General features: G+C 40.2%; 1 protein-coding gene across 10 annotated transcripts in view; it reads right to left on the bottom strand.

Moving 5' to 3' along the window:
• The window catches only part of syne1b (spectrin repeat containing, nuclear envelope 1b), a 75399-nt gene extending 48058 nt beyond the window's left edge, over positions 1 to 27341 (bottom strand). For 4 of the 10 annotated variants that reach the window (XM_013911720.1, XM_013911725.1, XM_013911726.1 and 1 more), the window contains exons 1-34: positions 19682 to 20169; positions 18637 to 18698; positions 16184 to 16279; positions 14226 to 14309; positions 13231 to 13323; positions 12786 to 12964; positions 12487 to 12683; positions 11773 to 11882; positions 11340 to 11390; positions 10778 to 10885; positions 10561 to 10698; positions 9947 to 10111; positions 9743 to 9855; positions 9474 to 9642; positions 9299 to 9395; positions 9164 to 9184; positions 8669 to 8871; positions 8350 to 8514; positions 8068 to 8220; positions 7841 to 7984; positions 7254 to 7421; positions 6974 to 7132; positions 6725 to 6889; positions 6430 to 6564; positions 6077 to 6235; positions 5683 to 5891; positions 5107 to 5215; positions 4773 to 4937; positions 4060 to 4227; positions 3768 to 3944; positions 1847 to 1987; positions 1544 to 1704; positions 1201 to 1351; positions 81 to 308 (exon numbers count right to left, since the gene is read on the bottom strand). In XM_013911720.1, the coding sequence (XP_013767174.1) occupies positions 81 to 308; positions 1201 to 1351; positions 1544 to 1704; positions 1847 to 1987; positions 3768 to 3944; positions 4060 to 4227; positions 4773 to 4937; positions 5107 to 5215; positions 5683 to 5891; positions 6077 to 6235; positions 6430 to 6564; positions 6725 to 6889; positions 6974 to 7132; positions 7254 to 7421; positions 7841 to 7984; positions 8068 to 8220; positions 8350 to 8514; positions 8669 to 8871; positions 9164 to 9184; positions 9299 to 9395; positions 9474 to 9642; positions 9743 to 9855; positions 9947 to 10111; positions 10561 to 10698; positions 10778 to 10885; positions 11340 to 11390; positions 11773 to 11882; positions 12487 to 12683; positions 12786 to 12964; positions 13231 to 13323; positions 14226 to 14309; positions 16184 to 16279; positions 18637 to 18698; positions 19682 to 19757 (4719 nt within the window). In that variant the 5' untranslated portion in view covers positions 19758 to 20169. Of the gene's footprint in view, positions 1 to 80; positions 309 to 1200; positions 1352 to 1543; positions 1705 to 1846; positions 1988 to 3767; positions 3945 to 4059; positions 4228 to 4772; positions 4938 to 5106; positions 5216 to 5682; positions 5892 to 6076; positions 6236 to 6429; positions 6565 to 6724; positions 6890 to 6973; positions 7133 to 7253; positions 7422 to 7840; positions 7985 to 8067; positions 8221 to 8349; positions 8515 to 8668; positions 8872 to 9163; positions 9185 to 9298; positions 9396 to 9473; positions 9643 to 9742; positions 9856 to 9946; positions 10112 to 10560; positions 10699 to 10777; positions 10886 to 11155; positions 11189 to 11339; positions 11391 to 11772; positions 11883 to 12486; positions 12684 to 12785; positions 12965 to 13230; positions 13324 to 14225; positions 14310 to 16183; positions 16280 to 18636; positions 18699 to 19681; positions 20170 to 25839; positions 25922 to 27147 lie in introns of those variants that run through there. The other 6 variants (XM_013911729.1, XM_013911728.1, XM_013911721.1 and 3 more) reach the window with 5 other exon arrangements.
• Positions 27342 to 27669: the final 328 nt, after the last annotated feature.

Raw genomic sequence — 27669 nt, 5'->3', positions numbered from 1 at the left:
TTAACTCCATTAATTATTATCTCTCTAATCTTTTCTATATACCACTGTTACTGCAGCAGTATCAGTCAGTGAATATATACCTCCTCTAGGCTCATTTTGAACTTCTGCTGGTGAGAAGAGCTTTCCTCCAGCTGTCCATCAAGCTGCTGAACGCTCTCCTTCAGCTCCTCCCAGTACCTGCCGATTTGGGTCAAACGAGCCTTGATGCGAGCCGCCTCCCCCGAAGACACAAACTGAGCCAGGGCTTGGGAGTCTGTCTCCAGCTGAGAAAGAACCTCCGCTCGAGACTGAAGTCCTGCCGCAACAGCCTGAAAAAGCAAGACAATTAAACTGTAATGTAAGATCTTTATGACTCAATCAGTGTTCCTCCATCTGAAAAGAGGTCCTGCCCACAATTAAATCACCAGTAGTTACTGTTTTTTTCAGTAAGGACTAATTAGCAAGGAAGCTCTTTGTTGGGCTAGTAGCTGTTAAACATAGTCAGACAGAATAGGGCATTCATTTTTATAATCCCAAATTAATAATAAATAGACGATGTGTGCCTTTTATTAAAGGTAATAAGTGACTAATTAATGGCGATACATGCTCGAATGTGAGTCATCAGACCACAATCTATTTCTATTGTCTCATCATTCAGATCTGATGTGTGTATCCTCAAATGTAGTAATCTTCTATCTAATGTGTATTTGATGCACATATATGATAGCCAGCATACAGTTTATAAAGATTTCTGACCCCATCTTGCCATCACAATTTGGCCCCTTGTTAAAGTTGTTAGGATACTTAACCTGTGCCATTACTAAACTGTTCAAGTGTTGCCCAATATATCCCAACGGCCAATATTTTCTCTGGGGTTTTGTGCCTTAAATGCCATCTTCCAGTTTTTCAGGAAATATAAGTTTCACCCTCAAGGCAAATTTGTCAAAACTGTGACAGCTTGAGGAAGTCAGATACAAACCACAGACTTCATGAGTAGCTCTTTTTCTCATCTTATTAAAGACAGGGGGTTGCTGTGGGTGTCAACGAGAGAGACAGTCTCGATGGGCAAAGCAATATTGCACTGTTGCTTCCAATGGCCTCTTCAGACACCTTATCGATTTTAACTTTAATGTCTTGGCTTTGTGGTTATTGTTTGCTGGCTAATATTACTTGGTTTTATGGTTTTAAAGGGTTGGAGCGTTATAATACACACTACTGTACCTTGACTGTGTCGATCTGTTCCTCCAGAGGCAAAGTAGAAGACTTCATTGCATCCAGCTGTTTTTCCTTTTCAGATATCCATAAGGAAAAGGCTTCAAATCCAGCTCCAAACTGATCCCACTGGTCTTTCATTTCTTCCAGATTTTTGACACTGGGGGAGTAAAAATGATAAATTATATAACTTTTAGCTGCAAGCAATGCCTGATATTCATGTTAGGTGTAAGACAGCTAAATTTACTACTGCACATGTCAGTCAGCACATTCTCAAATGCACCAATGTGTGTATGCGTATGTGTGTTTCCGAACAAAATAAAAGCTTTAATCAATGAATCTATTTTCTTACTCTTTTTTCAGCCCAGACTCTACTTTATCCACTTGTTCGCTGAGAGAGCGGGCTTGCTGTAAAAGCAGAGTCTTGTTTTTGGGGCCCAGCTGAATTTCTGCTGATCTCTTCAGCAACGTGTTCATATGTAAGGCCTTTGCTTCACATTGCTTCAGCAGCACCTGCTCACAAAATGGCAACATTTAGTATAGTTTTCTACAGTATTTATCTAACCCATACCTTTCTGTTTAAATGTTAAGAGTCAACCGAAAGACTTGGTTTTGTTTATTTGTTTGGTTTTTTAACTTAAAAAAGAAGACTTACTCTGGCCTGATCAAGTTCAACTGCCAGACTTTCTGGACTGCTGAAGTTCAGGTCTCTCTCCATTGTTGAGCGTGCTTTGTTAACAAACTCATGAACTGCTTCCTGTTGGCTGTCAAACTCCTGCCAGGCTGCCAGTGTGACCTGGGAATGACAATCGTCAAACTCATTAAGGTCAGATCAGCATTATTTTTAGATCCATTCATTGTGTTTAGTGCTGTTATCAAACCTTCATATTTAAATGTTGTTGCAAGATAATAATCATCCCCCAGTGGCAGAAAAAACACGTAAAGATCACACTAACAGAACACAATGACACGGCACTATACCAAACCTGCTCGGTATGACTATTATGTATGCAAATGACACCATAGCGTCTGCATCTATTAGCAGGGGTGATGAGTCAGCACTGCTAACACTTGACAAAAACCACACCATACAAGGCAGCAACTGCACAAACATTAAATTCATCAGTGTTTACATTACTGATTATCAGTATAACCGCTAGCATAAAAAAGGCTGAACTTAAATTTCCATTTCAACACTAACCCCTCATCTCACAAATAGCAGCACCATTAAGAATAACATATCTGACTCACTGCAGCGAGGCATCCTTAGAGCTGTAATGCTTCTCAAAGAACAGTACTCCATTAGAAAATATCAGTCAGACCTTTCAATCCTCTATACATAACATTTTCCTTTACTTACTTCATTCATTTATTTATACGCAGCAACACACATTAGCTTATATAATATATAGTATAATGTAACTGTGTCAGAGTCCTGGAGAGAGTAAACATGCAAAACAATATAAAAACACATAAAGGGGAAGCACTGTGAATAAAAGTAAGCTTAGAAATAAAAAAGGCCTCAAACTTCACAACAACAGATGCTGAACTGAGCAATACTGAGGACTACACAAGAGTAGAGAGTCAGTTAGAGCAGAGAGAAAATGAACAATTTGACTATTATCAGAAAAAACTTCTTACGCAATAAAGTTTACTTTGACTTTGACTCACACTTTAACAAAATAATATGAGAGCAAAGCGGTGGAGCGATAATGCGTGCTTCCACTTGGCAACCTTACGTGATATCATAACATTCATTACCATAGTTACGCAGATGATACACAGATATATGTTTGATCTACTCATCTCATTAGCACTTGACATTAACAAATTGATGACTATAAACGCCTTAAAACTTAATAGAAACAAACTGGAATTTTCTTTTTTAAATTGGCCCTAAAACCAAACATGATCTGCCTTTTCATGAGTCGGGGACATCACCTGACAGCCACAAATTAAAAGTCTTGGGCTTTATTTTAGATTCTGGTTTGAACCATTATTGGTTCCACCATTCTTCCATCTTAGGATTATCGCCAAAGTACGAAGTTTCCTGCCATGACTCTGAAAAACACCTTCTCAGTAGACTGCAACTTATCTAGAAGTATATGAAATATGAAGGTAATGAACAAAAACAAATCATTCCAGTTTTAGCAGAGCTACATTGGCTTCCAGTTTCTTACAGAGTTAATTTTAAAATACTCTTACTTGCATATAAAATCCATTTTTTTACTTCCTCCTTCTCCTCCCCCAAATATTTCTTAATATGGTTTTATGGGCGTAAAACCCTTACTTATACTTATACTAGGTTATACAAATTGAATCGAATTAAATTGAATTGAATAATACAATTGCTAAATTGATCACTACACCAGGATTAAGCTCAGATCCTGGGAATAACTTTTCACACCATATGCTCATTTCACCAGAATTATTCAGAGCACAGTGTCACAAAAAGAACTTTATGACTTTAGTGGGTGAAGAAGCATGCATCAAAAACACTGTTTCATCACTTTAGCCAGTGTATCAGCGTATCAATAGCTTTCGTTGCTTTCAGATCAGTCTTAAACACTGCTCACCTCAAGGCTTTGCTCCTGTGAATCCATATTCTGTTCCATTTTGCTAAGTGTGTTCTCTAAACTCTGCAGGTCCTGCTGCAGAGTCTCCCCCAATCCTTCCTCAGCCTGGAGTTGCTGGCCTCTGGTGAAAAGGTGCTGAACATCCTTCCTCTTTAGTTTCAAACGTTTTAATAGTTGCTATTGGGAAACATTAAAATTGTTTGGTTATCAGAGTCAAATTCAATAAGAAAATCAAGCAAAAACAAAATCCAAAGCACGGTAATGTGGAATTATTTGTTTGGTCTAAGGATACCTGATGAACAAGCAGCATCTGTTGGGCTTCTCTAGCAGTTGAGCAGTCCAGTATTTTAGTAACCTCAGCCTGAGCCTCTTTCTGCCCCTGAAGCAGGTCTTCCAGTGTAGTTTGTACCTCTTCTCTGAATTGTACACAATCCCCAACAGCCAGCACCATCTTCTCAGCCTGATTAAAGACATCAGAGAAAACGCAACGCTGTCACAAACAATACTTACGCTTGGATATTGCTATTGTCTGCTTCTGTTGGCTGGAAAATGTCAGTTTCATGATGTCAACTGTAACAATATTTAATAACTCATATCTTAGACTGTAGCTGATGAGAGATATTTTGATAAAATTCAGTGGTCTCACTTATATGGTCCACAGGCCAGAGCCATCCTGTCAAGAGGATGACTGCACAGCATGAAAATTTATATCTTAAAATTGGAGGGAAATCATTTATAATCCCAATTTTAACTGTTTTCTGTTAAAAAGTAAAATATGACTGTGATTTAGATCTATATATGAAGTATTTGTGCCTAATTTTTGAATACATTACTGGTTTGTTAAAGACTAGTAGGTCCAACTCAAACTGGGTTGCATGTGGCAAGTTAACTAAAATGAGTTTCACACTCTTCATACTATATCTGTATTCACAGTTTATTTTTACTGTATGGTATTTTAATTGTTTTTGGCACCTTAAGATAAAAACATGTGAGAACATCACTTACCTCTAACAGAGAAGCGAGAAGACCCTTAAAATCAGTGGAGAGCTTGCTCAGTGCACTTCCTTGCCTCTGGGCATCGCTGTCAGCACAGATTTCAATCAGTACAGCCATACGGCTTTTCAGCCAGCCAAGATTCCCCTCCTGTAGCTCTGCATCATTCCTCAGCTCCTGCACACAACAACAGAGTGTGATACGACCCGTGTGGACAAGAGTCACCTGACCCGGAGTGTTTATACAGTAACAGCTTCAGACACGACACTGAGAAGATGTGACACACCACAGAAGAAAGTGGGAAAGGAAGTAAACAGTTTGGACTTTAGGAAGAGGACTAACTCACCGTTATGGTAGCCTTCACCGTGCCATATTTATTGGGGTCATTAGCTCGATTTCTCAGCATCCTTAGTTGGCTTTCTTTAGATATAAGCCAACAGGAAAGTTCAGCGTATCTGTTTGACACCAAAAACAAATCTCATGAAAACCATGAACAGCACTTTAAATTCATACAGAAAATGAGTACTTCTCTAAAAATATATATATATAATTAAATATCAGATGCACTATGGAAGCTGGGATAGACTCCAGCCCCCCGTGACCCTGATAAAGATAAGTGGAGGAGAATGAATGGATGGACATAATTTGGAATCTGTGATCTTTGCACCAAAAACTGAAAACACTCGTAACTGCTACAACTACTGTTCTTTTTCTCAAGTGAATGAAAAAATGTTAACATGATTACATCGGGTATGCCAGGAATGTGTGGCACTGCCCGGCAATGACAATCACACAGTTTTATTGCTGCAGCGCCACAAAACACGAGGTTAAATTCTAAAGTATGTGCGTATGTGACATTTACAGAAAGTGTTTACACTGAAAGAAATGAATCATAATGACTAATTTTATAACATTATTGCACCTTTTGTTGTACTCCTTCCATTTATCTTGGTGCTGCATTAGCTTCTGGTGAGTGTTCTCAATCTCCTCCCGGACCTCAGCAAAGTCCTTTCTTGCCGTCTCCAAGGTCTGGTGAGCCAGGTCACCCTCGGGGAGTTTTTGACAAAGTTCCTCCATCAGCTGCAGCCTTTTCTCACATATAGACTGTGGACCCTTTTCCCTAAAGAAGGCCTGAAGGCCATTTATATAAAGCAGAAAATGCATGTAAATCCAAGGCAAAACAAAATGCTGCTAAGCTGGGTGACAGGAAAGAGCTTCAGCTCTTGACACACTTACTGTGCGAGGCAGTGAATTGATTCACACTGAGTTAATCAATACATGTAACCAGGCCAGCCAGCCATCTACACTGTGCTTACCCTGTGCTCCTTAATGAGCCTTTCGCTCCCCATGCTAGCCAGGTGGCGGTTTTCCCTGGTCAGCTCTGCCTGGCACTCTTGCAGTGACAACATCAGCTTGCTTCTTTCCACCTCCACCTTCAGATGCAGGAGATGAAAGGGAGCATCTGTCTGTATATCCTGAAAAAGGAGAAAGACAACAGCAAAGCTGTAAGACTCTGAGCAGCACAGTTTGTTTGCACCAACTTTTTGAAAAGCTGCAGAGAGAGTTTCAGTCATTCCAGTACATTTTAAGAATTTCCTACTATCTTGTAAAAGTCATATTGAGATTGAAAACATTTTAAATTAATGGATTAAACATCCTTGACACCAACCTTCCAGTGTTTATGCAGCTTTCTAACTGTTTCCTGCAGTGACTGCTGCTCCTGCTCCGGCAAAATGTCTGTCAGCTCATCACAAGCTTTCAGGAAAGTGTTCAAGACCCGCTGGTCGAGCTGTCCAAAGAACTCCTGAAAAAACCCATAACTGCTCATCATGTTTAACACTTTGCACAGACTATACTTTGTTTCATTGTTGTACATGTTACTGCACTGGGATTCAATACCGTGTATACTGTCATAAACTGATATGAACGATCTAAAACATCTGAATCTGGCAAAGTACACTCACAGTGTGTTTCTTCAGCAGCTCTTCTGGGTTGCCTCTTTCTGTCAGAAAGTTCTGTGCCATTTTAAGAACCTTCTCCAGCTCTATCCGTGACTCATCAAATCTCTTCATTAGACTGCTGTTGGCCTCCACATGTTTTCTCCACTCTGTGGACTCTTTAATCAAGTTCTAGGCACAAAACAAATCATTTTTAGTGCTAAAATAATTCAGTCACTGATTACGGTGGAGAAGACAGCAGGTCTTGATGTTTACCTGTGATGAGGTCTGCAGGTCTGCTACCCGTTTCTGCAGTAGACCCATATCCATATGCTCGAGGGTTTTACTACTGTTCATTATTTTCTGGATGGTCTGGTGGTCTTTCTCTATTACTGTCAGACACTTCTTACAGCTATGTGTGAAGGTTGCCAGTTCCTGTAGAATTAAATGACAGGTAGGGTGTTAGCTTAGGTTAGTTAGTTTAGGCTAAAACATACATAAATCTGCTGGAAATCCGAACTACTAAAATGCCTCAGTGTATTTCACAGTTACTCACCTGGCATTTCTGTTTAAAGTCTACTGGTCCCTCCGAGTCGGTGGTGCTGGTGATATGACTAGCCTTCTCCAGAGCTTGGTAGAAGCCTGTGATATTCTTCTCCATTTCCTCCAGTGGAGGTAAAAGCGATTGAGACTCCCGAAGCAGAGGCAAACATCTCTCCCGTATCTGATTGGAGGAGAGAAATGGTAATAATATTTCATCATAAAAAAACTTCATTATCCTTAAGTTCAATACAGGTTATCCATCCATTATGATTTTTTTTTAAAAATGTCAGTATGTAAAAACAAAATGTTCTATTAGAGTAAAAAAGCAGTTTAGCTTTTATTTTCTTAATAAAAATGGTACATTTGATGTTGTAGGAAGTGGCAGTTCTTGATTTAATTTTAATAAACCATGGGCTAGAAAATCTAAGAGGTTAAATCTCACAGCTTGGATTTCATTTAAAGACCTCCTTTGCTCAGGAATACAAAGTAGTGCAAAAAAGCTAATAAAGTAAGTAAGATGCAGTGGTGTTAAGCAGCAGGATTTCTATTTTAATCACACATTAAAGTAAGGCCATGTAATCTATATAGACTTGTACACACGTTACTCAGCTGCTCTTTGATTGAAGCCATCACAGTCATCATCTGTGAAACTTCCTCTTGTGGAGTGTCTTTGGTTAACAGCTGAGCTGTGCGGCTTGCTGCCTTACAAGCTGCTTCCATAGCTGGCAATTTGTGCTTAATTTCCTAGAGGAAGTTGAAAAAAATTATGATATATCATATAATAGAGAATACATAAGGATTTATCTAAGTTGAGAAAGCAGATTTACCTCAACATCTTGGACAAAGGCTCTGCAATTTAGAAAAGATACTTGGATAGGAGCTGTCATCTTCTCATTGGTTGCATCCATGAACATCTTCAGTGTATTAATCCCGTCTTGGTAGTCTTGCCTCAATTTATCCACCTCATCTGCTCTTGCATACTGCAAGTGAAATAAAAGATACCACAATATTTTTGTCCAAATCGTTAAAACTTGCAGCTGTTTGGATAATAAGTACAATTCGATATTTTTTGGTGGTGCATGTGTTGTTCCAAAGTGTGTTGCATTTACATGTTTGACTTTAACAAACAGTTCCCTCCATCTCCCATTCAGCAGCAGAAGTTGCTGCTTTAGATCCCGTGAGACCGTATCGTCACACGTCTCAATGAGAAAGTTCCCGGCATCGTTCATGTCCATGTGCTGCTGGATCCAGTGGGAGAAGTTTCTGAAAAAGTCCTGTAACAAAGAAAAATAAAAAAGGCAACACAACTTTAACTGTACACTCCTTGGCCAAAGAGAAAAATATGCTTTTCTTTCTATTCATGTTTTTAAAAAATCAACATAAATTGTACAGAAAATATTGTTTTTTCTATTATCTGAATGCACTTACACGTTTGGCATTCTCTGACTGGCTGAGCATCTGCTCTGCATCCTCTAGCCAAGCCTGCAGAGCTGCCACTGTGCTGCTGTACTTCTCCCAGTTAGCGATCACCTCCTCCAGCATGCTCCGTACACTGCGCACCTCCAAAGCCAGGTTCTTCCACTGAGCTGTGGTATCACTGAGGAATTTACTCACCCCCTCTGCTTCATCAACTTAAAACAGAGAATAGAAACAGTAGTTCAGTTAAACCAAAATCTACATGGTTGCCACCTGTATACAAAGCATTTGATTATGTCCGCTGATGATTTGGCCTCATGGTTGATGCTAGTGTGTTAGGTCAGAAAAATCATGCTAAAAAAGCATTCCAATTATTGTTACTGCATGCATTATGCATGATTTCATAGTTTGGGGATTTTAAAGAGAGAGAAACAAGAAGTGCAGCCCCCTATTTGCAGACAGAAATGGCTCAGGATCAGGCAAAGTTTGGACTGTTTTTGGACTTACCTCTGTTACAGGTCTTAGACCCTGTAACGTGAAATCAACAGTAAGTCTGTTTACTAGAAGCCCAAATTAAAACACTTGCATATAGTATGCACAAATAAAAAAGCAGCTTAGAAATAAAAATGCAAAGAGACTTACTTGAACTGTCAGATTTAACATAAACCTCTGCAGCTTGCTTGAGACCTGTGAAGATTGTCTCATACTGCTCAAAAAATCTGTGGCCTTCAACGAATGTCTGAAACAGAAAGAGAAACGCTCGTTGGTTTGATGTCTTTTAAAAACCCAGACTACAATTCCTATGATTTCAACTTACAAGGTAGCTTTGCAAGAGGAGTTCAACTGAATCCCGTCGGCCGTATTTAATGATCCACGACTTGAGTTTTGATTCAGCCAACATAAGAAATGCCATCAGTCGATACTTCATTTCCCAGAATTCCAGCTTAATCAAGTGAGCGTGTGATGATGTAGACACAAAGTTGAACCTGCAAATTAAACAAATGGTCTGTTATTATTTTGAAAAGTGCAAAAAAAGAAATCATGAAACGGCAAAGAAAAATGCACTTATCCTGACAAAGATCTTACCGTTCTGCCATATCCTGGAGCTGCTCGGGTGGGACAGGTACCCCATTCACCGATCTGTCCCTGTGGATCTGCTGAAAGGTTTGCCTGTGGGACTCCAAGCTTTTCAATACCTCCTGCAAGATTAAACAAGCACCTGTTTCTTCATATCGTCCAAAACAAAGTTAACCCCACAACACGTAAAGACTAAAAGGTAAGCTATGCTACCTTATGCTGCTCTAGTTTTCTGTGAAGAACATTGGCTGTCTCCTCATGAGCATGTTGGATGGGAATGTCCTCTCTCAGAGCCATCTCGGCTCTGTGCAGCCAGGCGCCAATCACTCCCAGAGGCCCAGGCAGGGACTTGTCCAGATGGATGTGCCAGTCGAGCAGCTGCAATTGACACTCATTAAACAAAACCACTCTACCAAAGCAAGATCCCACCGTACAGGAGGCTATGCTGGGCATAACATTTCCACATGGTCACAAGCAATCAGGCCACAAAAGAGTGTTATGCAAGTCTAGACAAGCTGTGGAGGTCTCGAGGAGTAGACCGCCCCGTGAACAAAATCGTCTCTGTTCCCATCTCCTCCCCCTCTGAACAAACCGCTTGCACCCCACTGAACTTTCATTGGCAACGAGTAAATAGATGAACCCTGACTGGTGTTTCTCAGAGCCTCCAGTGCATCAATCCAATCTTTTTAGCCAAGAAAAGAACAACAACTAAAAAAGAATGATTATTGCTAATCATCAGGTTTTATTTAATTCATGTGTGGTTAATTATCACAAATTTTCCTGCTGTCTATGTGGCCCATAATGAATTATTCATGCAGTACAATTACCCTGGTAGACACACGGTCCCAGGCCTGCTTGACCAGAGCTTGATCCACAGAGAGCTTGCCATCCTTTTGGACTGGCTGTAAGAGTGGATCTGTCTGCTTTTTCTTCATTTCATACTGGACACGGAAGTTCTTAAATGCCTAAAAAAAAGGAGACACACATTGCTAAATGAGTTTTCCAAAGAAGAATGCTACAGTCCATTTGCCACACCTCACTAACCTGGTACTTGTCAGCAAGGCTTCCCTCTGTTCCTTGGGCCCGGAGCACATCTCTCTCCAGCTGATCTAAAAACACCTTTAGTTCTCTCAGCATCTTCCGCTCCTCTCTCTGTCACAATCAGCACACATACAGCTTAGATTGGGAACAGACCTAATCTCTTTCATTATAAGCAGGCCAATGGGAATCTCAAGTAAAAATGACATGCCGAACCCATACAGTTAAAGATTAGACTCAAGACTCAACTTGCAAAGAGACCCACACGCAAACACAACCTCTACATTTAAGGACTAAATAGTTTTAAAAGTTAAGGTAGAAGAAAAGGGTGTACAGACAGTATCTTGTTAGAAACTCTGATTTAGTCTTTTAAGTTGAACATACCTCAAGCATTTGCTCTATATCTTGGGGACCAAACTATCCAGGAAAGCGGAGAGATGCAAATATGTGATAAAAGCATTAGAACAGCAAGGGAAAAAGAAATAAAGTGGATAGAAAATGGAACAAGATCGAGGTGGACATTCACTCAAAAACAGGAAGCATGCAGCGCCGTGACCTGAACGCTCACCTGGAGCACTGGCACTGACAGTGCAAAAGTTGGAATTGAGCCAAGAAGCAGCTTAATGTGCACAAAAAATAAATTAAAGAACGAAATTAAATGAGCCCATGTTGATGGAAAACTATATTGGTGATTATATTTATGCTGTGATCATGCAATGATTGCTTTATCTCACTTAAGCTTTATGTGATAAAATGACAAGAATCACATATAAGCAGACACAGCTATTCAAAACTTTTGCTCAGCAGCAGATGAAGCAACTTTCATTAAGTATGGACTGTTCTCTGTATGTCGGCAGTTTTTGGAAAAACTGTAGGCACCAAGTACAAATTTAAATGTAGTAACGTATGTAGTTACACATTCATTCTAATCCCCATTTTACCCCAAACTATCACTGCCTACATACACTTGAAAAATAAATGATAAATTTAGGGTTAGCTACCTCATCTTGCTGACCGTCGGTCTCAGAATGATGGGGGTTTGGATAGTGCTTCAGAAACTGCGCCACGTATGTCATGATGGATTTCTCGTCTGGCTTGTCTACGTCCACATCTGCAGATTAACATAAACATTGTCCACTGCACTTGTTGAAAGAATACAAAAAGAATCATATTGAAAAATGGATGCAAATATATTGAGACGTTTAATAATCCTGTCAGTATTAAAGGTAAAATGTGCTATGATGAGGAGGATATCTGACATAGTCATTACTTTTGGTATTAAGTCAGTATGGCACATAAATACTTTGTGTCCTTAGGATAACTCTCCCAAGGCCTGTCAGCTAATTATACATGTCTTTTTCATTTCCATCCTTGACCTGATGTTTCTAGAAAACGGGGTCAAGCTCCTGTAAAAGCAAAGGCATTTCAATGTGTAGCTGCAATAAAGCATCACGACTCTGCTACAGAAGACAGGACTGCAGAGCTGCTGCAGACTGCTTCTACACAGACTGAAACTCAGAGCTACAGATAGCACAGAATATTAATCCTCTGTAAGGTGGTATTTTCCACCACACAACTTAGCAGCACAATTTCCTGTGCTAAAACACTAGCAAACATACACTCAACAGTTAAGCATGCATGCTCAATACCACTTTGCAAGAATAGCCTGCAACTCTGGAATAATTAATGCGAGCTGTTGAAAAGGTCAAGGACACCTTCTGGATCCAGCAGACGGGGAATGCCCAACTCGTTTTCTGCGAGTGAAAAGGCCTCCTCCAAATTCTCCCTGTTGCTTCTTCGCCGTACCACCTCCATGTCCACCAGGTCAGGTCTGATGGCGTGCACCACTGACTGGAATGCAACGCCATCACGCCAACTGGGACCAAAGTCCTTCACCTCAATTCCAAAATTCCTTAAAAAAGAAAAATGTGAAAATGTTCATTTTGCAGACTTTGCATACACGAACCTTTCCGATATGATATATATCATGATGATGATTTTTAAAGTGACATACTTGGCTGCTGTACACTGCACCCATTGGAGCAGTGCCTTCTTGGCATTGCCCTTAAATTTGTTGACCACCTTTCTCTTCATTGGAGGGCTTCCTGTTCCAGAGCTGGTAATACTCTCCACGGAAGAGTTGCTGTTGGATAGAGCCTGAAGGGCTGGCAGGTTACTGGTTAGCTCTTCAATCTAGTTGAGAGAAAAGAAGAGAAAACAAGGAGAACATGGCAGCATGTCTTGAGATTTCCCTGCATCTGTAATTTTTAACATCACCTTTAGGCTGCTTGACTTACATACTTTGTCCTTTGTAAAGGTTAGACAGCATAAAGATTAGCAATACATTAAATGTTGACCATAAAAAATGATCAGAGGGTGTTACTTGCAGGAGAGCAACTCACCTTGGAAAGAGACAATGTAATAAAACTTTTGGGATTTAAAGAGAGATGAAGTATTACCTGGAAGTAGAGGATAATAGTCCATATCAACCCAAGGACAATTGATGGTCGGCCATCTGCGATGTCAGTTGCATGAATGTTAACAAGTTTGATCTGAAACAAAAGCCAAGCGAACGGTTATTATGAGAGTTAAGTCATATTCAGGCAGTCTAGAAGTGAGACGTTCAACCCAAAAGAACCCTTTCAGTTACACAGTCCAAAGAAATCTGCAAGCTTTTTTTGTTCAAAGTCATCAAAGCCACGTCTTTGATGCAGTTAAGTATTGTCACTGGCAGAAGGCACAAACAGCCACAATGAAGAGTCAACCAGATGAACAAAAGAAAAGTATTCAACTAAAGGTTAAAGCGAAAGCAGATGCAACACAGCGTTTCAAACCCTGCATTGAAGAACTGCTACAATTTGTCATGTTCGCATCTCTGCTTTTGGAATTTAGGGAGCCAAACATACCAGTAATCAGTGGTGTAGTCAAAATGCTTTAAACACACATCAGTAGAAAAGCTTAATGGCTACATTTATAGAAAACAAATGATTGTATCCAAGCATTGCATAGTCTACATCGTGCATCAAAAGAAAAGGATGCATACAGCATATGATCACACAGGGCGTTTACTGGCGACTGACCGGTGATCCTCGATACACAGACTGAAGCCACACGTGATGGGAGAGAGATCACAACAATAGAAGTCTCAGTCCTGAGGGAACTCCAATGAAAGTGGGACACAGGCTTCAACAGAGCCAAGAGATTTAGAGATGGCTTATGTAATCAAGAAGTCCCGTTTCCTGCTTCTCTAAACGTAGTGCATTTTCTACCGACAGCTACCTCATGCATACTAACCAAATAGCCAATCAAAAGCTTTTTCTCGGGGGTTATTAGCCATACCTTGACTTCTTGAAGACATGTCACATATTTCAAGTATTATATTCAGTTGTGGAAGAAAAATACTTGACAAAATTTACTGTGAAAGGTCAAATTGTCATTAGGACTGCATGCTTACCTTCCTGCCTTCGAGGAATTTGAGTGCAGTGCCGATGTTGGAAACCCAGTGGATCCTCTTCAGCTGGCGGCCTTGCTCACGAGGCTTAAGACAGAAAGGACAGAAAGTGAAAATTTAGCTAGCTCATTAAAGTTAAGGATATCTTCATCCAACCATCTGCCATCTAATTTGTAAAATTCAGGTTCAGATAACTTTATTAATCCCACAAAAGCTGTGTTTGTTTGCAGCTACCCCTGACTCACTGTAACACACAGGGAGTGGTCTGTGAGAATTAGCAGGACTTTTCGTATATAAATTAACAGCAGAGTGCCAAAGTTGCTTTGAGAAAAAAAGTACAATCCCAAGCTTTAAAGCATGAGTTAGAACCAATCATATCTGTCTATATTAAAATCTTGGCTGATCTAATACGACCAAAGCGGTAAGTGAAATCCTCAAACACTGTTCACCATGAAAAGAGTGAATGACTCATTTGCCAACCAACAGCTTTACAGATGACATGGAAGTCTGTATCAAGACAGGTCTAATCAGAACTTGCAAAACAGAATCTGGGTCAGCGCGTGTGTGTGTGTGTTTCTGTATTTGTGTGTCAGGAGAGAGTGAAATAGCGGCACTGTAGTACTAACAGCTCCTCACAGCGGGGAGGCTGAGATCAAAATTAAGTCCTTGTACAGTAATCCACGACTAAATGTTTACCTTTTCAATGAAACTTAGATGTCTAAGTTTACAGTATAATATATACTACTGGATTTGCTTGTTGTTTTAAACACAGGACAAAATAAATCATTACGTAGGTTTTGCTAGCATCTTCATTTAACAGAATAGAACATTAACATTAAAACCCCACATACTGTATGGTCCTGTAAAAACCTAAGTACACGCTTAGTGCTTCCATATTAATTACGAGGTAAGTAGCAGTCAATTGCTGCTAATCAAATCCACTTTATTAACTGATTATCAGCAAGTGTGACCACCCCAGTAAAAGCACATATTTTGGCAGGTTGCAGGTCTGGAGCATTCAGATGCGTGTTAATACAATGTCAAAACATTAATAACTACATAAGAGAAGCAATTGTTGCTGAACATTAGTCTGAGAAGGGTTATAAGGCTATTTTGAAGCAATTTGAAGTCCATCATTACACGATGAGAACGTTTTTTTGCAAGTGGAAAACATGCAGAACTTCCCAGAAGTGGACTTCCCTGCAAATTCAGCCCAAGGTCAAACCATGCAATCCTCGGAGAAATTCCAGAACATCCAAGAGCTACAACTCAGAATCTACAGGCCCAATTCAAGAAAGACTAAACAAATAAGGCTTGTTCAGAATGGTTGTCAGACGAGAACATGGCAGCACAGGTTAGGTTTGAAAAGTTGGATCTGAACAACCTAAAAGACTCTTAGAATAATGTTCTTTACACAAACGAGACCAAAGTGAAGAGTTCTGCCCACAATCACACAAAAACAAACACAGTATTTAATTTTGAAGTACAGTGGCCATGAACTCCTCTGTATTTTAGAGTCAAATGTGAAACCATCTGTCCAATAGCTATAGCTTTACCGAAAATGGGTTCCGCCATAGGACAATGATCTCAAGCATATCTGCGAATCTACAACTTGAATGGCTTAAAAATAAAAGCATCAAGGTGTTGCACTGGTCCTGACCTCAAGGTGACTAAAATGCTGTGGTGGTACCTTCAGACAGAATGTCTGCAACCCTCACTGAACTGAAGCAGGATTAAAAGAATGGGCCAAAATGTTCTCACAACAAAGTGAGAGATGATAAAATCATAGAGAAAGCAATCAAAGTTATTGCTTCTAAAGGTGTTACAAGGCACCTGCATCATGGAGCGTAATTAGTTTTTCACAGGACTGTAAATTGAAAGTCCTGTGCAATCTTTCTTTTTCACATGAATGTAAATTCATATAATTTATGCCTAGATCCTGAAAAAGAATAAATACTTACAAGTCTTTGGCCAGACAGGACCTCAAGCAGTGCCAAGAGCTTCACCCCATCTTTGATGTCCTCAAACAGGTCATTTACCTCCAGTGGTGGTTTATGCTGAAGGAGAGAAGATGGTTTTAATGTGCAGAAGCAAAAATGTCATGAAAATCTGCAGTAATTAGAAGCTAAACCATTACACTATGAAGTCTGGCATATCGAAGGATACCAGCACATTACAGCAAAGAGGAGAAACCAAAGGCTGTTTGTGAGAAACAAGCTTGTTAGCAACAACTACACAGCCTCCCTGCAGCTGAAAAGATGGTGCCTTTTCCTCAACAGTGGCTTGGTGCCCAGTCCTGAGGCGGTGGTACTCATTTAACCCTAACCGGTTACTGTCTCCTGATATCATATCCACACTTTTACAGAACTGCAGATTCTCCAACATGAATGACAGCGTTATGACGTACTGTTTTACACGTTCAGCACAGAATAAATAACCAGAACACATGTTTATTTATTCAGCACAGTGAAGCTGTAATTAAAAGCAAAGCTCACCATGGGAATTCTTTATTTGGCACTGTATACGGGCCATTTCACAACTCAACATATTCCATGACAGGATGCTGTTGGCTGCCTATTTGGGGCAAAGCAGCATGAAGAAGCAAGCTACTGTCTTGTTACTGGTTGCATGTACTGTTTTGTCTTTTTGTCACAAAACAACATTAGATAATCTCTTATTGTGCTCAGCTCTGTATGATCTAAATGAAAAATCTCAGTAAATGCCCGGACAGTATAACACTGCGTGGGATCACCATTTGGGTTTTTCCTGTGATTTTTCACCTTTTTATACAACCTAATTAAAATGCACATTGCTCCTTCAACACTGCAGCTTAATATCCACATTGAAGTATGAGACCCAATTTTAGGAATGTAAGTTTAAAGAGTTTTATCTATATGTCGTGATCTATTTTATTTCTGTTCGATAAAAAGAAAAAGCAGCCCTTCAGCATAAAGCAGCCTTTGTAGTTTGGAAAATCGCATGTACCCTGGAAACTTAAAAATTACTGCGCTATCAGCAAACGCTTAGCAGTGGAAAAACAGTGAGAATCACTGGAAAGTTGCTTAGTAACACAATATCAGAGGAAATGGGCACAAAGGCTGAACGGAAGTGTGACAACTCGAGGAAGTTCAAACTTTGATAAACTTTGTTCAACACTCATCTATAAAAAGCTAATTTAATTCAAAGCGATTCTTAAATATTTATACACGAGTGCACCAAATCTTTATGTAGAATTTTTTCATGACAAAAAAAAAAAAAAATTGAGAAGAAAAGTCGCCACTGTTAATTCTTCTGGTAAATCAGGCGGTTGCTCAGGAGCTGTTTGCAGTGCAAACCTGACTGTGTGAAATGGCTTTCATGATGTGGCTTATGCTACATTAGTCCTATTGGTATGCGCAGTGTGTGAGCTTGAGCGCAGTGCATGAATAATGATGAATAGACCAACAGCGCGTCCCAACTCTGGCCCACCACATTACTCAGATTCTTCTAAAGTTTTAGAAGCCAAGCTTTGAACTATCGTGGGCAGATCAGGCTCAACAAAAGGCCCCCTCTAAACCAAATCCTTTGCCAGATCCCAGACTGAAAACAAGCAGCGTTGCCCCATGCTACACATTTTGCTGTGTCATCTGCAGTTACATAAAGATTCCCAGCTAGTTATTTATATTTTGAGTAATTTCTGGTATGCAGTACATCAACGGACGCAATCTAATTTAGCTCCTGACGCATTCCAGTCCCACTGTGATGCAATACAGCATGTGGGCATGTGTTATTGTTGTGCATTAGGCCCTTGTAATTTACATGCATGAACCTTATAAGCAGACGACGGCCTGCAGGGAACAGTCCTCACCCTCTTGCTCTCCATCTGCACACTGCATCACTGTCCCTGCCAATCCTCTCCGCAAACACACACACACACGCCGACGCACACACAGAGTACATGAATAGCCGAACACCAACACACATACTTACGCACTCCTAAACAGAAGACACACAAACGCTAAAAAAACTACAAACACATAGCTCAAACGCCAGTTTTTAGTTAATCCTTAAATCCATTTCACTTTGACTATAAATATTCCAAGTGTGATTCTTTAAAACTGAACTGATCTTTGTCTGATCTAAGCTGAAGAATCACAGGTTTGTATGTATGTGGAGTTACAGCTAACTGGATAAATTCATTTGTCTTGTGCAGTGTTATAAAGGCTGGTGTTGTCACGTGGCAAAAATCATTTCCTTTTACAGATCTGACAGGTCAGCAGCTTGAAAATAGAAGCTACATAAATATGACAAGTTTGACAGGTTGCTTTAAGTGAGTTTGATCAGCCTGTAAATTACATTTCCGATAGTTTATAAGTGATTTAGGTTAGTTAAGTAAAGAAAGCAGTGAACTGCATGGATGGAAACTCACACTTACCTTGGCTAAATGAGAATTGATCCATTTTGTGAAGGTTCTCTTCTGCACTGCCTCTTGCTCATCTGGAAATTAAAGGAACATAGTCCATGTCAACACATGATCGCTAAATCGCATGCTCCGATACATTATGCTCCAACGTTAGGCTCACCAGAAGAACTGGTGATATTTATAGTGAACAAACCACCAGATGAAACGAACACACATAGTAAACTACTAAAAAAAAATCATGAAACACATAAAATAATAATCTCGCTTAAACTTTTGTGACTTGAAACCATTTTTGGACTTCCACGGTCAGAATAATATTTTGTCATAACTTACACTATATAATGTCTGGTAGCATTGGAGCACTCCTGCACCGTGTATGTCCGCATGCATAATTTGTGGACTATTTAGATGTGTGCGGTTGATTACCAGGTCTAGTATAAAGGATCCTCCTGGGAAGTGCGCTCCAAAGGAGGTCACACCAGGAGATTAGAGGATGAGTAGAGAGGCAGTTTCTCACCCCGCAAACCCTGCACGTCCAGCGTTAACATGTGTGATTGTTTAGGTCACCCTCAGCCTCTCTTGTGGCCTATTAATATATTCATTCCAAATCCCTCATGCATTATTCAGGATGTGTAATAAAAACAACACATTTCTTTGCTTTGGCTGTTGACACGGTGAGAAGTGATTTCTAACACTCTGTCAAACATACCAGTTGGCTAATGCTGCATGCCACACAGAGTGGCCATTTTCAAATATCCACCCTTGGAGATATAGACAGTGGTCACGTGTTTAAGGAGGCATTGCGAACACTATAGAGGGAGCAAAGATATCAAGTTAACCCACAGGCAAATGCTTCATCACTGATGCACTAGGGATGCCCACTGAAGCATAGCAAGTACATACAGATGTGAACATGCAAGGATGCAACACTGAGCTGTGTTTGGGCAGCAGGCTAACTAGTTCTCAAAGCAGGGATTCACCTACAAAGCATTAGGATATATTATGCCCCATATTAGCCACATACGACCACACGGACAAGAGATGATGCCCTACTTACCACGAAGATACTGAAAAAATCCAGTCACCAGATTTAAAGAAGTCTTCCTGACAGATACATCCTTATAGTGAGCCATTCTACACCCCACTCTCCGGCTCTCGCCCTGTGCATTTCATGAGTTCCAGTGTGCATATATGTGTGCGCGAGAAAATAAAATCCAGAGTGGAAAAACTGACACAAAAACACCCAGATGTCCTTGCACCTTTTTTCCAGCAGGAAGCAAAACAGATCTGGCTGTCTGGTTTCCCAGTGAAAGCAAAAGAGCTGCTGGAGGCTGTGATGAATACGTCCCCTCCTCCCTGACACCCTCAACCTGACACACACACACACTCACACAAGCACACACACATACACACGCGCACACAAACGGCAAAGCAGAAAACCCTAACAGAAAGGGTGATTTACAATCCCATCCTTCCTTCTTCCTGTGTTTTTCCCATCCAGAGGAGCCATGCCTGTGTGGATGTGCACAGCCCCCGCTCTACTGCCTCGCTGTATCATCGTACCATCTGAGGCTGGAGGGAGCTCAGCTTGAAGCATGGCTCCACCAATCAGCATGCGGGAGGCGGTGATGTCACAGCCCTGGATGCATTATCCCGATTTAAGCTTGGTTTGTGTGTGTGTGTGTGTGTGTGTGTGCGTTTGGCTGTATTTGCCTCTTAGATTTGCCTAATCCTCTATGAGACTGACACATTTAAAAGCATTAAAAAGCCAAGACAAACAAAAACTAAAACTTCAACAAGTTACTTTTTTCACAGCACAAATAAATAAATTACATTTAGGTTTATTTATTAAAGAACAAAATTAGACTTCTTCACAAAGCTCTCTATGCTACAACTAATCTTAATAATTAATGCAGTCTAGTGAGTGATGTCTACCACCTGCTCTCTCAGTGTCAATGCTATTGTGACGTCAAAGCAGACACACCCACGCCGGGATCCCCTTTGTACAAAAAGAAGCATGTTAAAGCTCTCAAGCGTGCCCGTATTGTTCTATTAAGACCTCGAAGAACCCCCTCAGCTCTGACCAGTCTGACTACCACTCAACTCTCCTGTATATAACATACAACAGTTACTAAGTATGGCACATGATACCTTCTCAGCTCCTGCAGAAAAATCCCTTTATTCTTTCAAGACCACCAGCATGCTAAAAGCCTCTCTGATATGTTAAAAATAGGCCTGAGGTTGCCGTTCTATTATTATCGCTCTATAGACTGCTGGTGAAACTGGCCCAGAAAAGCTATTTGGGTGAAAATGTTTTTCTGTTTTTTATCTAAACATCAAAAGGTTATCGGTACTCTTAAAATGACGCGTAAAGCTGCCCATACTGAGAACAATAAGCTTTTAGAGGTACTAAAACTATTACTCAGGTCCAACCCAGGAAAAGATCTCAACTACAAAGGAAGTGATCTGTTTTTGTTCCTATCAGAGGCAACTAGGGCAGGAATCATGTAAAAAAAATATTGGATACTAGTGCCAATATGGGTGTGGTTGAACAACTTAACATATAAAGATGTTTTTTCTGCTTTTTTCTTCAGTCTAAAGCCGCTCAAATTATAAGTGTTGTTTAAATGAAAGGCACTGTTTTCGATAAACTCCTGCTTAGGTATGAGTCAAACAATAACTGTATCATGTTAAGAAGCCAATCATGTGTGACCAATATTATTATGATTATTTGTGGAAAGAAAATGCCATATGGAGTGGAAAAAGACTTGGGCCTGAGACTGGGGTTTGGGAAAGTCATCAGTGAGACTGGCAGCAGCTCGCAGGAAGGGCAGACCCCTAGTACCAACCGGAGAAGGTGAACAAACCGGCATGTGGGGCAGGAAGGTTTGCGAAAACATATAACCAGATGCGGAGCCTGGGAGAAATTCAGATAAATTATCTTCAGTGAGTTAAAACAATAAAAATCTGGCAATCAGTAGCAAGTTCTTGTTATTCTATGCAAGGAAACAAAAGTACTGATGTTCGATATCCCACCCCAAAAAACAATGAGAACATCAAAATGAACAAAACAATAAACTTAAGACTTATTGAACTTTTCCTGATGTTCCAGCTGTTCGGTGCAATGCTCAGCATGGTATTAAGGAGCTGTCCAGAGTCCTGAACTCTCAGCCCAACCGGTCGCAGCAGATGGCCGCCCCTCCCTGAGCCTGGTTCTGCCGGAGGTTTCTTCCTGTTAAAAGGGAGTTTTTTCTTCCCACTGTCGCCAAAGTGCTTGCTCATAGGGGGTCATATGATTGTTGGGTTTTTCTCTGTACCTATGAAGCGCCTTGAGGCAATTTTTGTTGTGATTAGGCGCTATATAAATAAAATTGAATTGAATTGAATTGTTTAAAAGGCTCATTTCCTGTAAAAAGATGCAGGTAGCGGGTAGCTCACACCTTACTATCTGGATTTAAAAGCTCTGCCTAGGACTATTTAAAACAGCATGCAATCATGAGTCGTTATGTTTGTGTCATACTTAATCATCAATGACATAATACTAATAGATAAGTGGCAAATAAAGTGCATACACTCAACTGGAAATAGCACACAACACATCAAACCACTAAAACACCTGCAATTCATGTGAGTAATGAGGTACTTAAGGTGATCTTAGGAGAGATGATACCACTGGAAATACTGTAGAGTCGGTGCTCAGCTTCACTGGCTAACGGTGGTCACCTGGGAGCACTGTAAAAGCTCACTTTTGTTCCATTTAGTCGGCAGCAGCCCTAATTGAGCTCCAGCAGGCCAACAACAATCAAGTAGGCCAAGAAATGATGTGCAGTTGGACTCAAGCCAGCCAGCCCCATATGAAATGCATGAGTGAGAATGTGTTACTTAGAATGGCTTACTTATCTTCATAGTAATATGGCAACGGTGTAATCTAATTTTCAAAAACAAAGACATATAAGCATAATACAAGCTGTTGCAGAGAAATAACTAGCTTCTACAATGTTAGGAATCTAAAACAGCCTGATGCGGAGAGTAATTAGGCTCCTTGTTCATGAGGTAAAATGAGTTTGATGGCTGTCTGTTTGCACCAGCTGTCAGTGACGCAGCAGAGTAAAAGCATCTCTTTCGGCTGATGACATGCATGCTTCTCTTTCTTTCTTTTTCATTTACTTGCCGTCACTCTGTTGATGATGTAACGACAATCCACTGTGGTGCACACAACGGGTGCACTCTTACATCAAAGTGTGACCACTGGCAACATGTAAGCTGTGAATATGTTTTAGCAAAAAGTATGATTTTCAGAGCTCAAAGAACGCGACACACGCTAAACATTTATTGCTCTAATGTTACTCACTGGTTGCAGTCCTTTACATGTGAGCATTTATATCTAATTATATCTTTTAATCTGGATATCTCTACATTTTGGGCTGCTGATCTGACTGAAAAATAATTTGAAGACATGTGTTGGTGTTGTTCCTGCATAATCATCATAATGTTGGTCCAGGATCAACATCGCAACTGACCAGTCACCCTGTTGTGATGTCATAGCTTTGAAATTTGGAGTAAAAAAGAAATATTTTCCTTTTTTTTAAAATGTAAAACTCTCTTCTGGAACAAATAACAGGCATTTCAAGTATTTTGTTTATTGATTATTGGAATGTAACAAATATGATATCAAGTTAGCGTTACTGTTAGTCAAAATTAGTTACTCATGTTGGTTTGCTGGCGACAGTTCTAATAGTATTAGCTAACGTATTGGCTAATGCTAACAGAATGCCGAGACAACATGATTGGTCAGTTGCAAAGACGATACTGGACCAACATAATTATGGTGATGCAGATCGTGCTTGTTACAAGTTTTTGTTTCCACTCTTGATATTTGTGTTTGTGGCATACATGTGTTGCCAACAAACACATGTATGCCAAGTTGCAAAATGCTCCTTGGTAAACAAACTTTGCAACATCAATATCCACAACATGATTGAACGGTGTTTGCTCTTCATTTTTTAAATGATCATTTATCCATCCACCCATTTTCATCTTCTTCTGCATGTCTTCAGACTGTGATGAAGCTAGAATACCTTGTGAAATCCCACAGTACATGCAAACTACACAGAAAGGCCGAAACCTACGCACGCAATTCACTGCACACAATTTACCAGCTGTGTTTCCGCATATCCTGTTTGACACACGGTCTCAACTAGAGTGAAACCCACAAGAAGTCAGTGAGCGTATTATGAAAGGAACACGCCTGTCACGAATGCTCCACCTGGCAACTAACAGGCATCAATTATACCCCGAGGGCATTTAAGGTTGCAAGGTGAACCATCATAAAGATTTTGAATGAAAGCGACAAACAGCGGGAAACCATGATAGAAGCAACACGTTCTTAATCTACCTTTTTACATAATGGCTTTGCTGTCAATAATGCATCTGTTGCTCCATTCAAAGTGAGTGTGCAATAATTGTCTCTGTAGGATACTTTAATTGACAGGAAGCTGCATATGATTTCCAGTGGAAAAGCCAAGAGCACCTTGCCGATTGCCATCTAAAATCACCGGCACGCTAATGTCTTCCAGATGTGACTAATATACACTTCCTGGCATGAAACACAACAGCGGCTGGCACTTTGCAGTGCAGATCGTGCCATCTGTGCACTGATCATGTGAACGTTAACAGGATTTTTATCATTTTCTTTGTAAGACCTAAGAGATTTGGCATATATTTATCACTCGGCAATACTGCAATGTCAAGAAACAATCCAAGCATGCTTCAATTAACTCTGGGTGAGCTGGTAGTCCCTCATCAGGGTACAGCTCAGCCAATATGAAGATATCAAAACAGCCACGCAAAAGTGTTCTTTGTCACACATTTATAACCTTCTTTTAGTTAACATATTTTACCATTAAGCAAAGTGAAATAGCTGTGCAATGCACAGGAAATGAGGTTTCTCTGCAGCAGGAACTGGGCAGCACTGGCACAACCACAGACAAACCTTTCATAACACATAACAGTATCTATGGCGACACGCCATAAGATGTGAAATTTCCTAGTATACTGTATATCTGAAATACAACTAAACCTGTGCCAGACTTGACCAGACTTGTGAAATGATGGTTGTGGCCTGATGCCCTTGTAACAAAAGGGGGACGCCAACAAAAAGAGACTCGCGTTATTGACCTATTCTCTTACCAAGGACAGAAAGGGTGTCAGGTTTTAGTCTTGTTCAGTGCATTGTCTGTGCACTTGTGTTAGGCACTGTTGTTACGATTCAGTATCTCCTATCAAGACTCGAGGGAGATTAAATGTTTCTTGCAATCATTATCTTGTCTCAAAAAATAAACAACAACCAAAATAACCTACAACTAAAGAGCAAAAATCAGTTCACTGAAAGAACTTTTCTGACTAAATAGCATTCTAGCACTTAAGAAGCACAGCGTTCTCTGCACTGGTGACAAGACTTGATGCTACTTGACATGACATGATGTCAAAATGTGTGCCTCTTTACTAAGAGTTTGACCTACTAATACTCACATGAAATCTAACGTGAAGATGTGAAGACAAACTGATAAAAGAAAATGAATCATGTGCTTTATTTCACCGTATTCACAAAATAAATCAAATTGTGTTCCTCCAAATAACTTCTTAATTACCCAGTCTGGGTCACCAAACAACGCACTATGTCTTCTTGTAGTGTGGTCACAAGATTTGCAGGAATCGACATTATTTTTTCTTGATGCTCTAAATGTGATTACGTACTACCTGGAAAAAAAGCCTTGGACAAAAGGGACCATGTGCACACTATATCAAATTAGCCAAATGTGTGATTCTGTTATGCTTTCAAAACCTACAAATGCTTGAGAACAAGTCAGCTGCAGTGTAGTGTAACTTTGTACTGAAACACATATGTTATAGTGCAAACTTTGGGCATTTTAAAACTATTTAAATCAACCGGCAACACAGTTTGCAGAGTGCCAAGAAATTTATTTTAAGAGTAGGTTTACTAACTGTAAGCACACATGCTCACATACTACTTTGTAAGTGTGCGAGCATGTATAAATGTAAGCCTGCATGTGTGAGCATCCTGGATTGCAAATGTTGGCAAACTTCAGATGGGCGTGCAGCCAGACTTTGAATCAGCACAATATTACAGTGCAGCAGTGCAGGAGCAGAGGATGTTGTGTCCGTAAACTAGCTGAGCAAAAGAGTGCCACTTACCCTGCAGTCTCTGCATCACATTAGCTATGTCCACAGACGATCGACCTGGCTGCCTCGGAGAAGCCATGTTGTCTCCTTGCAGCTGTAATGACAAGGTGGTGTCACTGATGCTGAGAGCAAAAGATCCTTCACAACTGTCCCGTGTGGGACATCCCCTCTGCTCCTCCTCTCTGCTTCTTTCTAATTTCACTGCAGGAGAAGGCCCAATTGAATCTCAGGTTTCATGAAGGGACAAGCAGGTCTACTATCCAATAGAGGCACTTCTTCCATTCACCGCCTGCGACAGAAAGGTATATAACTGGAGACTGAACGGAATTATTTTGCTGTATTGTTCTACTTAAAACCTAAAAGATGAAACGTCTCCAAAGATTTCTTTCACAAGAGCCTGTTAGTTAGTTACTTTTAAGTTCTTAGTGGTCTTAATAAGATAGATATTTGCAACAGATCAGTCAGTAAATGATTGTGATCAACAGTAACTCATCTCTAAGTGCTATTTACTCCTTAATATCATTCAAGTATCCTTTGAGACAGGCAAATTCATTCAGAATAATACCTGACTGCATTTAGTTTCCTATGTTTTCACAGATAACTAAACATATTATTGCATCACAGCCAGGAAGGCACACGTATAAGGACAACAGAGCCATGGTTTATGGTATTAGTGACACTTGTGCTTTTCTGACTCTCAAGAAAATGCATATATAGGATCCTATAAGACTACAGGTGTTACAAATGGGGGGGGGGGGGGGGGGGATGATGACACAGTCTAACAGTCAAATATTTGCTTACATGATAGGTAAGCTACGGACTATGAAGACATTTGACTGAATTTGACTGCACTTAGAAACTGGCAGGAAGTCATAGATACAGATTTAGATATAACGGCTAAAAACGGTTACTCCTTGGCTGATGCTTTCATTTATCTAAAGCAAAGGTTTTTTTAAAACAAAAAAGGAAGTTAAACTGTTGACTGAGGAAATGTAAATTAAGATTAGCTCAAGTAAATTTTTAATTTAGCTGGACACCAAGCTTTGGATCCAAAGCTCCCATGCGTTACTAATCCTACAGGCAAGTTACTTTACTCTTAACTAGTGTCTATCAAAGTAGCAGAGCTGTAGAGCTATCTGATGTATGTGCATGTGCGAGTTTGACAAGAGAGGAAGTTACTAACATTACAGAAGCAACACACACAAGACCGAGCACGAAAACGCCCGAGCGCACAAAATACAGGTAATTAAACAGGAGGATAAATGAATGACACAAAAACAATCAAGAAATCTGCAGCAGCTTCTTGACATTTCATCTTACCGCATTGAGCACTGAAGAGCACAGTAACTTCACAGGGGAAGTGCCTGTGTGCTGCGCGTGTGTTGCCTCGTTGCCATTGGTAACTCTGAAAATGAAACATGGTGGCGTGAAGCGCTGCAGCCGCCTATAAGTTCGCGACCGCAAGAAGCTGAGCGGCAAACTGCTGGCAACAAGCTGCACCACACGCTGCAGGAGGAGGGGTCGGGAAAGTGTGGTCAAGCTCCTGTCATTCCTATTCTATTCTAATCTATTTGTTTGTTTGTTAATTAATAGGAACAATGGGTTTGTTTTTCTGCAGAACACAGATGATTCCCGGGTATATAGCCCTTTAAATATAAATTACTTTTGATGGCAAAGTGATAACATTTTAAAATGTTTAGCAAATAGTGCATGGCATAAATGAAAGAAACACACTGTGGTGGTTTAATACAGTGCATGCACATCAATAAACAAGGCTATTAAAGATCATCTGTAATCTGTAATTAATTACTTTATTAATATTTAATGTGCTTTGCTTTATAT

This window comes from Pundamilia nyererei, unplaced genomic scaffold, assembly GCF_000239375.1.
Source record: "Pundamilia nyererei isolate P.nyererei 1_Seehausen unplaced genomic scaffold, PunNye1.0 scaffold00070, whole genome shotgun sequence".
In the NCBI taxonomy this organism is placed as follows: domain Eukaryota; kingdom Metazoa; phylum Chordata; class Actinopteri; order Cichliformes; family Cichlidae; genus Pundamilia; species Pundamilia nyererei.
This window is presented reverse-complemented; position numbering and strand designations above follow the sequence as displayed.